Source organism: Peromyscus californicus, unplaced genomic scaffold (assembly GCF_007827085.1).
Source record: "Peromyscus californicus insignis strain IS unplaced genomic scaffold, ASM782708v3 Scaffold_7__1_contigs__length_154581171, whole genome shotgun sequence".
Classification (NCBI taxonomy): Eukaryota; Metazoa; Chordata; class Mammalia; order Rodentia; family Cricetidae; genus Peromyscus; species Peromyscus californicus.
The window spans coordinates 131,760,002-131,777,555 of record NW_026294595.1 but is presented as its reverse complement, the minus strand read 5'-3'; the positions used below and the strand labels follow the sequence as shown (position 1 = coordinate 131,777,555).

General features: G+C 41.9%; 1 protein-coding gene across 19 annotated transcripts in view; it reads left to right on the top strand.

Annotated features, from left to right (window-relative positions):
• The window catches only part of Mroh8 (maestro heat like repeat family member 8), a 79,807-nt gene that overhangs the window by 3,377 nt on the left and 58,876 nt on the right, over nucleotides 1-17,554 (top strand). For 18 of the 19 annotated variants that reach the window (XR_008215155.1, XR_008215156.1, XR_008215160.1 and 15 more), the window contains exons 2-6: nucleotides 7,036-7,154; nucleotides 9,458-9,603; nucleotides 11,040-11,162; nucleotides 14,588-14,667; nucleotides 16,392-16,536. Coding sequence is in view for 13 of the 19 variants with exons in the window: in XM_052724974.1 (XP_052580934.1) it covers nucleotides 7,036-7,154; nucleotides 9,458-9,603; nucleotides 11,040-11,162; nucleotides 14,588-14,667; nucleotides 16,392-16,536 (613 nt within the window). In the remaining 6 variants the exon portion in view is untranslated. The remainder of the gene's footprint in view (nucleotides 1-7,035; nucleotides 7,155-9,457; nucleotides 9,604-11,039; nucleotides 11,163-14,587; nucleotides 14,668-16,391; nucleotides 16,537-17,554) is intronic. The other variant, XM_052724979.1, reaches the window with a different exon arrangement.

Genomic DNA, 17,554 nt, shown 5'->3' with positions numbered 1-17,554 from the left:
GATAGAAAAAAGGTTATTAGAGATTAAATTTTAAAATGTCTCACATCTGATATGGTGGCACACACCTGTGATCCCAGCACTTGAGAAACAGAGGCAGGAGGATATGAAGTACAAGGTTACCCTCAGCCACATCATGAGTTTGCTGCCACCCATGCCTACCACACACACAAAGTGTTATGTCTGCAAAATTTACATTGTCGATAGTTTGACCATGTCTTTGTTGTTGTAGTTATGTCTTACGTATTGATGTAAATGAAAAGAGCCATCAGTGATCACTTAAGAATTATACTTAGGTCTGGGCTCAGTGGTAGAACACCTGCCTAAAATGCATAGTATCCTGGGTTAGATCCTTAGCAATGAAGAAAATGAAAACACATAAACAAGAAAAAAATTGGACTACATTTAGAGAATCTGTTATTAAAACATATACCAACAGCCGGGTATGATAGCACATGCCTTTAGTCTCAGCACTTGGGAGGCAGAGGCAGAAGGATCCATGTGAGTTTGAGGCCAGCCTGGTCTACATAATGAGTTCCAGGAAAGCCAGGGCTACATAGTGAGACCCTGTCTCAGAAAACAAACAAACAAAATAACATATACCAACAACCAACTGCAAAGAGCCTGGTAAAAACATGGACAATAAAATTGTAATATGTAAGATATCGTCCATATAATGGTAAATTATAATTGAGGAAACTGTTTACAAATTTTTTCCAGTGGCTGTTGTACAAAATATTGACAGAAGGTGGGGCTGTTTAACATCCCTTGTGGGAGAACTTTCTAATGATTCCTTTTAACAGGCTGGGAATTGTTATAAGTAGGCACTGTGAAGGCAAAATTTTCTCTAACCTGTTCTTGTAAAAAATCTAGTAAAAAATCAGCCTTTTAAATCAATCACTATAAAAGACCATCCTTTAGGTAATAGAGAAGGCAAGGGAATTCTAGGCTGTAAGGAGCCCATGGGCTGAATTACTTTATTTATGACTCTCAAATCTGTTAACATTCTCTGTTTTCCAGATATTTTAAATTATTTGTTTTGTTTTGTTTTTTGAGACAGGGTTTCTCTGTGTCGCTTTGCGCCTTTCCTGGAACTCACTCTGTAGCCCAGGTTGGCCTCGAACTCACAGAGATCCACCTGCCTCAGCCTCCCAAGTGCTGGGATTAAAGGCGTGCGCCACCACCACCCAGCCCAGATTTCTTTTTAATGACAAATATAGGAGAATTCCTAGCACTGGTCAATTCTTCAATATGTTGAACATTTAGCTGCTCTGTACCAGCTGTTCTAATGCCTGTCATTTTTCTGATGTTAAAGGCCATTGTTTCACCTAGGTAAATGGTTTGTCAGTCAGCCACTTTAAAGGTAGTGCTGTTAGTACCCTTGTAAGATTACCAGCTATTGTGTTCTGTTTATGTACAACGTGAAGTGTCTGTGGCTGCTCTTCAGAATACCATCTAATATTTCTCTCAGTAGCATTCTCTACAGTTTGTTTTTGAGATTGGAAGAATGTTGATTTCCATTGCTGTAATAAATCACATCCTGTAAGCAGAATGTTTCTCTCTCGCTTGTTCCCAAATACCCAGCAGCTGCTTCCCAAATAGTTGACTCAGAGGCTTAATAGTACTTATAAATAAATGCTCAGCTGGCTTATTACTAACTAGCTCTTACACTTAAATTAACCCATAATTCTTATTTATGTTTAGCCACGTGGCTTGGTACCTTTTCTCAAAATGGTATTTTCATCTTGCTTCCTCTGTGCCTGACTGGCAACTCCTGACTCTGCCCTTCCTCTTCCTAGAATTCTCCTAGTCTGTTCATACCACCCATACTTCCTGCCTGGCTACTGGCCAGTCAGCATTTTATTAAACCAATTCAAGTGACAAATCTTTACAGTGTACAAGAGCATTATCTGACAGCAACACCCCCATAAATTCATTGTTATGTTTAGCCACATATGGTTTTAATTTTTGTATCTGTCCTTCTGGCCCTATGCATTTGACCCATCGGGAACTTTGTTTTACCTGAGCTAAAGTTCCAATCCCAAGAAGTTGAACATTTACCTCCTAAAGAGTCCAATCTGGATGCCAAGATTTTGGTGATATTATGGTTACATCTTCCCCTATGTCAACCAAACCTTCAGTTACAATGCTTTAAGCTTAGGTCTTTGGTCATTTATAGAAGTTGGCCAAAATACTTGTTTTATGGTCTCTCCTGAAAATTTTGTCTTACCTACTGAAGCTGTGCACCATTAGGTCCTTTAATTGCTCAGTGGAGGAGTTCCCCCCATGGTGACAGGGAATGATTGAACCAAATTTGACATGGGAGCCTATGAGAGACCCTGATTGATCTGCATTCATTAGTCCAAAGTGGGCCTTTGCCGCACCTTCTGCATATTCCAGAAGGCTGGGGCCTTCTGGTTGGATTATTTCTAGAATGAATAAATAAATAAATAAATAAATAAATAAATAAATTGAAAAAACATCATTTCTAGGAATACCTTGTCTACAAGCCTTTTTAGATGACTTTGTTTAACACAATTAAATCTGACATTTTGATTTTTCTTAAAGTTTTTGGAAATCTCCTCTCCTGTCCAATTATCATCATGAGTATGAGATTCAGTATCATTTGTGTTTCAGATCCATTCATCTGTGGATTCTGATCTCGCATTTAAAGGCCTGATTATCCTTTTGCATTGTGAATTAGCATTTTCAAAAGCCAAGGATTCAATTAATATTTGTCTGACTTCTGGATCTGTTATCATTCTATTCACAGTTGAAGTCAATCTTTGTAAAAAATCAGTGAAGGCTTGTTTTGGGCCCTGTATAATTTTAGTAATGACTCAGACCTCTTTCCAGCCTCTTCAACCCTGTCCTAAGCATTCAAAGCTGCTATATGGCATAGAGCCAAGGTATGTTCATCATATATAGACTGTCATCATATATAGCATAATTGCCTTCTCCGAGAAATTGATCTTGGGAAATTTTAATACCTCCAGTCCTACTTCATTGTTTGATGATCCTAGCCTCATCTTTCCACCAAGTCTTCAATGTAACTGAGGACCAGCTTCTAATATTGCTGTAACCAAATATTTCTAAACTTTTGGAATAATTCTGTTACTAGTTGCCCATGAGTTTAACATCTGTCTCACAAAAGGTGAATGCATACCATATAATACTAAATCTCCTCAAGTCTAACATTTTGATAGGATTCCAGTCATAGGCTCTTCCATAGCCTTGGGGATACCTGTCATTTGGTGGTTGTTCCTAGATGGTGATTGGTTAGATTAAAGTTGGTTTTCTGATAACTTGGGCTGTTCCTCTACAATTTCATTATGTAATGGTGATGTAGGATCTGCTCTAAATTCCTCTGTCTGTGTCTGAATATTTTTATTAGTAAGTTTTCCCAAAGCTTGTATCTTATCAGTCATATTTTTATTATTTTCATTCATAAGTATTTTTAAAGCTTGTATATTATCAGTAGTAACGTTTTTTAAGGCTTGTATCCTATGAATAGTAAGTTTTTCTAAGGTTTGTATCTTATCAGTCAATTTCTGAGATTTGGTACAGTTATCAAACTATTTTTTTAAGGATAAAGTATGAATTACCAAACTGATAATAATTATGACCGATACTAAGTTGATCCCAGTTAAATTGTTTATCCCTTTGTTTATCTTTTCTATTTGCATCCCATGCATGGTAGCAGCAAATAAGGTCCTAATTCCCTACATTGTGGTATGTCCAATTTTTAACATGGAGAAGATTTTAATATTGTCCTTCCCCTCTTCTCTTTATTTCTTTTTTAAAAACTTATTTATTTATATTTAATTAATTGATTGATTGATTGATTAAACGGCCTAGTTCACCGTTTAAAAATTCCTAAATGTCCTACTTGCTCTGACTCCAATGCTGGAAGGATGGTGTTGTGCAAAGGTAATCAGATGTAGTGACAACGTTCAACCAGCAGGTGGAGCAGGTACAGCACCAAGGCAGCTCAAGCTCAGCCCGCTAGGAGCCAATGCATAAGGCCGCTGGACTAGCTTCTGTTCTGGAGCTTGTGTACTCTTTGAGCAGAACTGACCTGGGAGAGTAGCAGCGGACACATGGATGAACTGTGAGGAGCCGGGATTTGTGCCTGGGAGGACAGCAACGGAAAACCCCTGAACGCAGGAAAGCATGCTAGAAGGAGCTGGGGGAAGAGCCACTGTGGTTGCCCTGATTGACATGGTGGAATCACGCTGCCTTTGCGTGGTTTAATAATGCCCCGCGTGGGCATCCGATAAAGCGATTTCTTTTACCGTTTATAATAAATAAAACTTGGGGACAAATATTAAAGAAAAAAACTGAGGTAATCGCAAATGACCAGGATTTGCGTCCCAGCTCAAAAAGACCAGGCAACCTTCCAGTCCCGCCTAATCTTCGGTATGGGGTGGGGTGGGGTGGATTACTTTCTCTTGTCTGAGTCCACCAGGTAACTCCATGATCCGTTCCAGCCAGGTGAATGTGAACCCCCGCCTCCTGAACCGAGGCCTGACCCTATTGAACATCAGACCACAGACAAAATTCCCTCAACAGGGTTTTACTTTATTTACAACGTCACGAACTGTTTCAGGTCCAGCAAAATGGCTCGGTGGGAAAAGGCACTTGCCACTGATGCTGATCATCTGAGTTTGATCCCTGTAACCCACATGGTGGGAAGGGAGAACTAACTCCCCCAATTTGTCTCTGGACCCCTACAAACACACATACCTTAGCACACAGTCACCTACACATACACATATACAAAATAAATGAATATAATTTTGAAAAGCATATTAGTTTTGTATATTTCTTATCATTTACCTGGAAGTTATAGAATACTTTTTCAAATGACTTTTTTTTTTTTTTTTTTTTTTTTTTGGTTTTTCAAGACAGAGTTTCTCTGTGTTACAGCTCTGGCTGTCCTGGAACTCATTTTGTAGACCAGGCTGGCCTTGAACTCACTGAGATCCACTTGCCTCTGCCTCCCCAGTGCCAAATGACTTTTTTTTTTTTTTACTTAATTTCTTATTTTAAAGAACTGGAAGCTTTCTATGTAGCCCAGGCTGGCCTCAAACTCCTGTCTTAGATTCTCAAGTGTTGGGATTACAGATGTCAGCCACCTTGTTGGCACCTTTGAGCATGGTGAGCATTGTTATGTGTAGCTGGAGCTGGGCATTGTATTGCTGTATAGTTCTTCACTGTATGACCATACCACAGTTTATCTGCTCTAGTGACCAGCCATCAGCTGCCTCAGGGGCTTGGTTTTTATTTTTTTTTTTTTTATACCACAGTGACCACTTCTGTAGAGATCTTTATATAATTTCCTGAACACATGTGTGAGTTCTACCAGAATACATTCCAAAGTGTAGAATAGTCATAGAGAATATACACTACTTTACTGCATAATGATTAATAGTTGCCAAAGTAGTTGTTCCAAATTATACTTCCAAGTGCAATTTATGGGATTTTTTTTTTTGCTCCGTGTCTTTGTTAACATTTTTAAAAAAAGATTTATTTATTTATTGTGTATACAGTGTTCTGCCTTCATGTATGCTTGTAGACCAGAAGATGGCGCTAGATCTCACTATGGATGGTTGTGAGCCACCACGTGGTTGCTGGGAATTGAACTCAGGACCTCTAGAAGAGTAGCCAGTGCTCTTCACCGCTGAGCCATCTCTCCAGCCCCTTTGTTAACATTTTTGTTTTGTTTTGTTTTGTTTTTGAGACAGGGTTTCTCTGTGTAGCTCTGACTGTCCTGGAACTCACTTTGTAGACCAGGCTGGCCTTGAATTTACAGAGATCCACCTGCCTCTTCCTCCCTAGTGCTGGGATTAAAGATGTGTGCCACCATGACTGACTTCTTTTGTCAATATTTAATATCTATACCAATATTAAAATTTTAAGCAATATGGACAGCTTAGAAATGGAACTTTTCTCTAAAAAATTCCACTCCATTTTACAGTATTTGTATGTGTGTTTATGGTATATATGCATATACACATCACTTTTAATAAAACATTATTTTAATAAAAATTGGATCACATTATACCACTGTTCAGCAACCTCCTTGTTTTGTCTTTTCTGTTCTATTTTCTTTGAGACGATGGGTTCTCACTTTGTAGCCCAAACCAGCCTAGAACTCATGGCAGTCCTCCTGTTTCATCCTCCAGAGTGCTGGGATTACAGGCATGAGCCAGCACATCTGTCAGCAACTTTCTTTTTCATTAATTAACCTATGTTTATAGGTTAATTCAATAGATGTCATTCTGTGTAGTCATTCACTAAGCTTATACTACCGTGTGCAGGTCACTGTTCTATTCTGATGGAATATATCCATAGCAGCCTGTCAGCAGGGAGCCTGTATTTTAGCAGAAGAAATGATTAAACATTGAACATTGTGAATAACTGAATTAGAAGTGTGGGATGTAGATCATTGGTAGAGTGCCTACCTAGAGTATGCTAGGCTCTGGCTCAATCCCTAATACTGCAAAAATATGTAAATTAACAAACTAAGCAATTAAGTAGGGTGTGGTATAGCCCTGGGGTAGAGCTTAGAATGTGTGAAGCCCAGGTTCTTTCCCCAGCATGAATAAATCAATAACTGGATGCTATACTGGAAGGTATTATGGGCTGCAGAATAAAAAAGACTTATCAAGCAAGGGTAAAGGAGATGGAGGCCTGTTGTAGAGGGATTGTCCTACTGCAGTCTGTTTTCATTCACCCATCTATCCATCACTCTCTCAAGAGAGTGACGTTATTCTGGGTGCTAGGGATGCATTGTGGACAAGATGTCTGATAGACATACAGCATATGAACAAATACTGTGAAAGAAAAGTATCTGGCTAGGGTGGGGAGAGGCTCCGCAATCTAAATTGATGATCAGGAAATGCTTTTCTGAGAAGGGGACACATGAGCATTCAGCAGAATGCTATGAGAAGGGGACACATGGGCATTCAACAGAATGCTATGACAGAAGCACTTCTGAAAACTAATTCTTTGAATCCCCTCTTTCACTCCTAGGGTCGGTGGTACAGGAGTAGTGATCCCTTATGCTTCTGACAGTGACTCTGGAAGTGTAGATCTACAGCTGAGCAACTTAGAAGACATTCAAAAAGATGTAACTAATGTTGAATTTACAGGTGAAAAGGGGAAAGGAGATTTTTTTTTTTAAGTGAGTGGGGAGAAGGATTTTGGCTGTTTTCTGTACAGAGTTGAACCCAAGATTTCATACATGCTAGGCAAATGCTCTACCACCAAGCTACACCCTAGACCTCTCTTTTAAAGTACAGCCAACAGCATGTGTTGTTCTTGCAGAGCACCCACTTCAAGTCCCAGCGTCCACGTGGTAGTTTATACCATCTGCTACTCCAGTTCCAGGGATCCAGTGCCCTCTTCTGACCTCTGTAGACACTGCATGCACATGGTGCACAGGTATACATGCAGACAAGCATGCATACACATAGAATAAAAATAAAGAAGTCCAGACAAAAGAGTGGTTGAATAATTGCTGAGTGAGCAGCCCTCAGCTAGATTTTGATGGTTAATTTGGTTCATGATGTTAAAACCTTGAAACAAGATTGGCTTACTAGTATTAGTCTAGACATACAGGAAGCTTAAACTCAATCCTGAGAGATGCTGCTGCAGACTGCAGCACACTTGAGTGCTAGGGGGATTCTGAGAAAGGAAAGGCCAGTGTGGTAGGGGTGGGGGTTGAGGGTGTCTTCATGTTGATGGTAGTATGTAAATTGGCCTGCAAAATAGTTATCCTCATGTACTCAGGAAACAGGAGTTGAGTGCAGTATGAGATGCTGAGTCTACAACAGTAACCGTAACCAACTGCAGGGTCCTCGCCATCTATGACTGGCCAGTGCAGAAAAGAGATCTTCCAAAATAGACAGTAACTAAAATAGCTGTGAGGTATAGTAAGCTCTGTGGAAGAGTTAAACAAGAGGCTGAGACAACAAGTAGGAGAGATGAGAACCTTACTTTAAATGGTGGTTGTCAGCAAACAGTTTTGGGAAGCCTCATAAGGACAACCCTTGGGAGAAGTGGGGGAAGAGTAACCTAGATAGATGGAAATGGAGCTCGAATTCAAGAGCCAGGAAAGACCTACTGTGCCTGGGCAATCTATTCACTCATTCACGTGCTCAGCAGATACCAGTGCGCCTGAACATGATCAAACTCCTGGAGATACAGCAGCAAACAGAACATGCACCAAGGACTTATAGACATACAGCTGGAATTGAGTATAATCCATGTGATGGGTGTGCGGGTCAGAGTATTTGATATCACAAAGTTTATTACTGGCCAGGAGGCTTTTGGGAGCTGAGACCTGAAAAGAGTAGGAATCAGCAAGGCAGAGAGAGGTAACTATGGGAAGGAAGGGGAAATGTAGGCAGAGTAAACAACCTGTGCCAAGACCAGAGGCAAATGAGGATGTGGCTTTAATTAAATTGTGATTAGTAGATGACCAGAGGTGGAAGAGGTTCCCAGCTGTGGCACTCAGGAGCCCAAAGAGAATACAAAAGTAGGGTTGCAGTCCTCAGAGGGTCCATTCAGTCTTGTCAATTGAACTTTCTGTCTTTTCTGACTCCTGACAGGAGGGCAACGCTTGGTGCTCTCCGACCAACTCTTTGAACTGCGTTTTTAAACTATTTATGGTTGAGTCTAGACCCCTAGGACTTTCAGTTATTTGTGAAATGCTGAGTCTTTGTTCTATGAGGCCATCTATTTTATCATTAAACTTGTTCTCTGACAAGATCAGGTTTAGATAGCTTAGGACAAACTTCTGTACCTCCTCATCAGTGTATGAGAGAGAGAGAGAGAGAGAGAGAGAGAGAGAGAGAGAGAGAGAGAGAGAGAGAGAGAGAGAGAGCAGCTTCTCTTGATTCTTGGGTAGTGGGTTTTTTTTTTTTTTTTTGGTACAGTTGTTGGAAAAGTCTAGGATTTCAGCTCCCGACTGACACATACCAGAAGCAGCCACTGCCCCTGCCCCTTTCAAGTTGAAAGTTGAAAGTAAGCTTTTAATGTTAGTTTCACTCATTTGCTACTCTGAATTAAGAAGGAAAGATTTTTAGAAATTATCTTCCTGACAAAATCTGTGGGATGGTTGTTACCTAAAAACATACTGGTCACAAAACTTCAACCATTTATCACATTCCGACTGTTGGAGAAGGTTCTAGGAGCACGATCAATAGTCAGCAGAGGCCTCCAGACTGGAGATTTTAAAGGTTATCCTCTTCACCATTTGTTACCGCCCAGGCCTAAAGGGCCTTGTGGCTGGAAGGCTCTAAGAACACTGAGAAGAAGGGGAAAGTTGGAGGGATGAGGTCTCGGTCAAACAGGCAGAAGAAGCTGTGTGCCCTAAACCGGTGCTTTACAACAATGACCATCGTCACTTTACGCCACAGAGGTGTCACCTGTATCTTTCTTTTGGTATTAGATTCGGACATCTCTGACATCCCTGAACTCACTCAGGAGTCCCTTCCAGATAACCTCAGACCCCTCAATCTCCAGCCACCCCTCAATGAGGCCAGTGTTGAGAGGCTGGTCCAGTCTGTACAGGAGGTTTTACGTGGTGAGCTAAAGGTAGGCATGGCAGTCTTCATGAGCAATCCAATTTATTCCTTCTAATAAAAAATATTCTCAGCCGGTCGGTGGTGGTGCACGCCTTTAATCCCAGCACTTGGGAGGCAGAGGCAGGTGGATCTTTGTGAGTTCGAGGCCAGCCTGGTCTACAGAGCGAGATCCGGGAAAGGCGTAAAGCTACACATAGAAACCCTGTCTCAAAAAACAAAACAAAAAAAAAACTCAACAGAACTCATCATTATATACCTGAATATTTTATTGATTATAAAATATATTTATCCTTGTAATTTTTATATTTATAAATTATTAATTTTATATATTATTTATATTTATAATAAATAAATATTAAAGCTTTAATAAAAGTCAAAGGTTAATCTTCTCTTACCTCACTCTCTTCACATAACCACTGTTAGCATTTTCTGTCCCTGCAAATGAATATAATTACAGGAAAAACAGCCCACACATGTTTTAGGTGAGTGACTATATATCTGTACTGTCCTGTGTACTGGGTATGTGGTGTTCCATTGTTGAAATGAACCAGTCATACATCCTGTGGCACCTCTGAGGAAGTTAGTTACCTTTGAGCTCAGATCTGAGGGATAAAAGGAAAAAGGAAAAGTTAGAATTGGGGAAATGGAGTACTGTAGAAGTAGTAAAACAAAACAAAACAAAACAAAAACACATTTAAACCATGGTGATAAAACAGGGGACAGAAATATAAGGTAGATAAAGACATCGCCAGGGGCAGACAGTGCTTGACCTTGAAAACTGGAGTAAGACTACCAGGATCTCTGTGTACTCCTGTCTGTCCTGTAATTCCAGCTCTTGGGGCAAGTGGAGGCCATAAAATCAGTCCTTGCTCTCCAGGGAATGTGTATGAGTTTACACCATCTGTAACCAGGGGAAAAACTGGAAATGTTCCTGTAGACTGTATTCTCCTCTTTATGCTTTATTTCAAAGTTTCTATAATAAGTAGGTATTGCTTCTCTGGTCAGAAAAACAGAACGTCAATATGAGAAGGTTTTATTCAAATCAGAACTTGCATTTTTAAAGGAAGCCTTAAGAATTTGAAGTGGTGACTCTTTGATGGCATCCGAAGAACTAACTAGAAGTAGCAGAATCAGGGTCACCTTTGGGAATCTTAATCTGGCAGCATGATGGAGGGTAGGTGGACAGTGTGGTGAAGCCTGAAGGTGGGGAGAACCCAGAGCACTTAGTGCTGCCTCGGAGGGCATGATGTGGTCCCAGCCAAGGCAGTGGATAAGGCAGCTCATTGGGTTTCTGTACTCTGCACTACTTGTAGTTAGAGACTGGTCCTGGATTAAGTAAGATGCCATGTGTTTAAAAACATTCCAAGGAACTTTGCAAAAGCATTGTACATTTATCAAATGAGATGATGTGTAATTGTATTTTTTATCTTTTCCCCACAAATTCAGGGTGAACCTGAAAAGTTGAAGTTCCTAAGATCTTTGTCTTCTTTGAGCCAAACCTTAGCTTATGACGAAAGCACAGAGTCCTTTATCCACCGTCACATGGCAGAGATAGTACATGTCCTAAGTGTAAGTACTGTGGGTTTGGCAGAGGTCATTGTGGTGCTGGAACTCCTGACTTGGCCCATGGAGTTTCACCCATGCTATCAGTTCATTTCATTAGCAGTGTCTGTTCAACAAGGAAAACCACTCTGAGACACCTCTCAAATGTAATCACCTTGGAAATCATTTAAAAAATAAATGAAAGAGGGAGAGAGAGCGAGAGTGAGCGAGCGATCGAGAGAGAGAGAGAGAGAGAGAGAGAGAGAGAGAGAGAGAGAGAGAGAGAGAGAGAGGAGTTGCACTTAAGTTTTTTAGCAATTGGAATATTTAGGCAGTAGTTTGAGGCAAAGTGTCAAGTGCTTGGGTTCAAGTGTCAGCTCTGCCTCTATAGCTGTGTGACTTCAGAAAGTATTTAACTTATGAATGCCTCAGTTTCTTCATTGACAAAATAAGAATAGCTGTATTTACTTCACAGACTTATTGTAAACATTTAATTAAAAATAAATGTAAGTAGCCAGGTGTAGTGGTGCACACCTTTAATCCCTGCATTTGAGAGGCAGAGGTTGGTGATCTCTGTGAGTTCAAGACTAGCCTGGTCTACAGAGCAAGTTCCAGGACAGCCATGGCTACACAGAGAAACCCTGTCTTGAAAAACAAAAAACAAAACAAACAACCGCCCACAAAGTAAGTTATGTAACAGTCTCTGATATATCAGACACATTTGAGAAACATGATAGTGTTATTTTCACTATTGCATTTTTTTCCTTTGTCTTACTCCAGCTATATCCTGCCAAAGTTCATCCATTCATAAAATATCTTATTAAATACCTACCGGTTCTAGCCATTGACACTGAGTCCACAAAGGCAAATAAGACCTAATCCCTGCTCCTTAGCCTAGCAAGCTATAGTCAGTTGTGGGACTCTGACAAAAGTTTAAATGAGTATATGGGGGATAGAGGAATGGATGGTCCATGTCAAAGAATCCAGGAAAACTCTGCAGAGGACTGATGCATTTACTGACACATCTTACTTCCTGGCGCTATAGTCTCCTGTCTGTGACAGGTTCCCTACATTTTCTCCAAACCTCTGAACTTCTGATTCTGACCTCGCTTATATAGTCCCAGAATATGAGCGATTCCCGTCAAGCCTCAGATCTGTAGGGCTTGTTAAGCTGGTGGTTAACTTCTAAGAATGAAGGCCAACAGCTAAGAGTGTTGCCAGGAGACAGTTACAGGGTCTGCTAGCAACTTTAACCCTTTTCCTCTAAGAGTTTATAGTCCCTCAGAAACGACCATGCTTTGAAAAGCAAGTAGATTGAGAACTTTTCCAAATAATGCATCAAGAGAACAGATTGAGAGAATGCAGATTTATGAAGCACTGCAGCTTTCTAGTTGGCTATGGGAAGCCATAGGACCGAGACAACATGAATTACTTTCCAAGTTCGGCTTGTACCAGGATTTACAGCAGTTGATTGCCATGCATTTCAACCAGCCAACCTGGAAAATCCACAAATGCAAATCTCAGACAGCAGAAGCCTGTTCTCTGCAATTGGATTCAGCCTGTAGTAACAGGCCCAAGCCTGCTATCTATCAAAATATGGGCTGAGAAGAGCTCTGTCTACAAAAGTTAAGGGTAGCTAGTATCCAGGAGAGAATTGCATGGGTCATTGAATCTACTTTGTCACCACAGCCATGTGTACAAGGGTTGGAAAAGCATTCTTCCGACACCAAGAGGACAGGTGCACAGCAGAAGCAGCAGCTCTGCGACAACTCCTGAGGAGGAAATGGTTGGAGCTGTTGCAGAGAAAGAACCTGAAGGCATCAGTTAACCTTTCCACCCACCTTAATGCATGGCTGTATAACTCAGGGTTTCCATTGCTGTGATAAAACACTATAACCAAAAGCAACTTGGGGAGGAAAGGGTTTATTTCACTTATACCTCCAGATAACTTGCAGCAACAGTTATTGCTGGGGTAACCAGTGAGTACTTAGTTAAGAACCATTAGGTAAAGGATAGATAAACATGTCTCCTGGAGGCCATAACTGGGGGTCCACAGGGCTGGGGACACAAGTTATTATAGTTATGGGAATTGTCACAGATCAACCAAAATAGAGGAGCTTTATAAACTGGCTTGGCTCTGGCGGAGTTCCCCCATCACTCTGCAGGGTTTCCAGCACAGCTCTCCTGCCAATTGGAAAGTTGTTCCTTTTTCAGGACAAACCATCAGGATATTAGCTATTTTTCTGTTTCCTTTCTGTGGCTGTGGTAAATAACCTGATCAAAAGCAACGTGGGGAAGAAAGGGTTTGTTTGGCTTCAATCCCAGGCTATAGTTCATCATGGAAGGGAGTCAGGGCAGGAACTCAAGCCATCAGTCATATCACATCCTCAGTCAAGAAAAGAGAATGAGCCGGGCAGTGGCAGTGCATGCCTTTAATCCCAGCAGAGGCAGAGGCAAGCAGATCTCTGTGAGTTTGAGGCCAGCCTGGTCTACAGAGTGAATTCCAGGAAAGCCAGGACTACACAGAAACCCTGTCCCAAAAAACCAAAAAAACAGCTGGGTGGTGGTGGCGCACGCCTTTAATCCCAGCACTCAGGAGGCAGAGCCAGGCGGATCTCTGTGAGTTCGAGGCCAGCCTGGACTACCAAGTGAGTTCCAGGAAAGGTGCAAAGCTACACAGAAAAACCCTGTCTCAAAAAACGGAAAAAAAAACCAACAACCAAAAACCAGAAAGAAATGAAGGAAGAAAATAGAGGATGGATGGATGTACCATGCTGCCTGATTGTTTGCTTCTTTTTTTTTCTTTTTTTTTTTTTTTTTTGGTTTTTCGAGACAGGGTTTCTCTGTGTAGCTTTGCGCCTTTCCTGGATCTTGCGCTGTAGACCAGGCTGGCCTCGAACTCACAGAGATCCGCCTGGCTCTGCCTCCCGAGTGCTGGGATTAAAGGCATGTGCCACCACCGCCCGGCGATTGTTTGCTTCTTACTAGCCCTCTTCACTCTTACACAGCCCAGGACTCCCGGCTTGAGGACTGATACTGCCCGTGGAGTTAATTAATAGTCCAGACAATCCCTCACAGACAGGCCCAAAGGCCAGGCTGATTGGAACAATCCCTGCATTGAGATCCCTTCTCAGATGTTCTAGGCTGTGTCAAGTTGACAGGTAAAACCAACCAGCATGAGCCTGACCCTGGAGATCCTGGTTCAGTGAAGGAGATAGAATACCTAAACTAGAAATGATCACTGGTAACGATAACAGTGAAAAACGGACACAATTATCAAGGGCTATCAGGAATTATGAATTAGCTTACTTACTACAACCCAGGACATAAGTAGTACTGTTGTACCATTTTACAGGCAAGGAAACTGAGGCCCAGGGAGGCTCACTAGCATGAGTCAGTTTTGTAAGTTGGTACATTTTCAGATGGCTGAAGTTCTTTTCCTCTCACTGCAGGTGCTGGTACAGGAGGAGCCTCTGTACTCTCTGTCCAGCCTGGTGCGTCAGGAGCTCTTTGTCACCATCACTGACCTCAGGTGATAGCCACATGCACCTTACACATGCGTCCTGGTTTCTCATTCAGGGTCATACACTGCTAGAGCTGATTAAAATGCCCCATATTTAGGGCTGGTGAGATGGCTCAGTGAGTAAAGGCACTTGTCACCAAGGATGATGACCTGATGTTGGTCCTTGGACCCACATAGTAGAAGGAGAGAGCCAGCTTCTGCAAGTTGTTCTCTGACTTCCACGCAGGCACTGGAGCAAGGACCCTGCCCTGACGTCTCCAACACTAAATAAATACGTGCAGTTTTTAAATGCCCTATATATTCACTTTTGAAAACTACTTAAATGGATGTCTTCGGATTTCTATTGCTGTGAAGAGACACCATGACCATGGCAACTCTTATAAAGGAAAACATTATTGGGTGGCTCCCTTACAGTTCAGAAGTTTAGTCCATTATCATCATGATGGGAAGCAAGGCAGCACACTGGCAGACATGGTGCTGGAGATGGAGCTGAGAGTTCTTACATCTCGATCCACAGGCAACAGGAAGTGAACTGAGACACTGGGTATCTTGAACATAGATACCTCAAAGCCTGCCCCCACAGTGACACACTTCCTCCAACAAGGTCACACCTACTCCAACAAGGCCATACCTCCTAAAAGTGCCACTCCTTATGAGCTTATGGGAGCCAATTATATTCAAACTACCAAAATGGGGGAAAGCCAATCCTTATTCCTTTGTGAGAACTTTAATATTGTGTGTGATGGCTAATCTTGGTTGTTGTGGTGGTTTGAAAGAAAATGGCCTCTAAAGGGAGTGGCACTATTAGGAGGTGTGGTCTTGTTGGAGGAAGTGTGTCTCTGTGGGGGCAGGCTGTGAGGTCTCTTTTGCTCAAGCTCCCCTAGGTGTGACTTTCAGTTGACTTCCTGTTGCCTGCAAGATGTAGCACTCTCAGCTCCAGCACCACATCTGCTTGCACACTGCCATGCTACCCTTCATGATGATAATGGACTGAACTTCTGATTAAATGTTTCCTTTATAAGAGTTGCTGTGGTCATGTTGTCTCTTTACAGCCATAGAAACCTTAACCAAGACAGTTGTCACCCTGACACATCTGGGAAGAAGGAACCTCAGTTCCATCAGGTTGGCCTACAGCTCTGTCTGTGAGGCGTTCTCTTAATTGTAATTGATGTAGGAGGGCCCAGGCCACTGTAAGAGGTGCCATTGTTGGGTAGTTGAGAAAAGTAGCAGACTGACCGGGTGCAAGCCAGTAAGCAGCGTTCCTCCCTGGTGTCTGCCTCAGTTCCTGACTGTAGGTTCCTGCCTTGAATCCCTTGATGATGGGCTGTAACCTGTGAGCTGAAATAACCCCAAGTTATTTTTCCCCAAGTTGCTTTTGGTCAGTGTTTTGTCACAGCAATTGAAAGCAAACTAGAATGTCATGAATGCTGCCATCCGCATCTCAGAGACCTTAGCAGAATCTCTTTGGAGTTTAGTTCTATCCAAAGTATATTCAATGGAAAGTGATTTGTGATTTTTTTTTTTTTTTTCGAGACAGGGTTTCTCTGTGTAGCTTTACGCCTCTCCTGGAACTCACTTGGTAGCCCAGGCTGGCCTCAAACTCACAGAGATCTGCCTGGCTCTGCCTCCTGAGTTCTGGGATTAAAGGCGTGCGCCGCTACTGCCTGGCTCCCCTTCAGTATTTTAGGAGCTGAGGTATCAGTTCAGATTCTTCCAGAACTGTCTTTCCCTAGTTACCAAGATGTGCACCTGTTGTTCGGCTCTGAGGACCGAGAAGACTTGCTTGGTCTTATCACCCGAAGTATGATCTCTCTGCCTGCCGTAAACACCTGTACCCAGCTGCCAAGCACAGTGCCAAAGCAGACCAGCCACCCAGAGGTAACTCACTTTTTGCCTTAAGATGCCCTCTCTTCCCCAGGTCAGCTGCTCTTCACCTTTTGAGAGCAATTGATGGTTTTAAACCAACTAGAAGCCAGTGATGTCGAGACTGATGAACATCATCCAATACTGGCTTTTTCTCTCTTTTCTTTCTGTGTATGTGCTCCTTCCTTTTCCCTCTGCTCCTCCTTTCTCTCCTTTGGATTTAAAATAAAGCAGAAGCTGGGCATAGTGGCTCTTGTGAGAAAGATGCAGATAGATCTCTGTGAGTTCAAGGCCAGTCTTGCTGGTCTACATAGCAAGTGCCAGGCCAGCCAGGGCTACAAAGTAAGACCTTGTCTCAAACAAAACAACAAAATAATAATAATAATAATAATAATAATAATAATAATAATAATAATAAATTAAGTGACAGTTTTCATTCATATACTTTGCAGACTTTCCATTTCCTTTTATTTTTGAGACAGGATCTCTCTATATAGACAGGCTGGTCTTGAACTCACAATCCTCCTGAGTGTTGGGATTATAAGTTTGATGTGCCATCACAACCACACCCAATTTTTACTTTTTTAAAACTTAGAATTTAATTTTTTATTTTTAAATTTTTTATGCATCTATTATTATGTGTGGAACATCTCCTGATCCCCCCACTCTCCTTTTCCACACTCCTACCTCTTCCCATTTTACTGACCTTCTTTGAAGGGCCACCATGTGTTAAACACTGTGACAGAAAGTAGAGATGAGTAGCATGCAGCCTCACCCTGACAGCCTGCCTTTTAATGTCAAGACAGACCACTGAGAAGTAAGTATGACTTCTGGGGAAGAGTACAAATGCTAAGAGCAGAGTCAAAGCAATAGAGAAGGAGGAGAAGTGCTGGGCTTCAGGGCGCAGGGCCTTTCTATGTAAGTAGTCTTTTGTTGGTGGAAGGAAAGTGGAGGAGAGGAGCTCCAGGCCAAGGAAAGCATCAGTTTCCTCTGTGGCTGCTGAGGAGGCTGGTAAGGGAGTTATGGAAGGTGA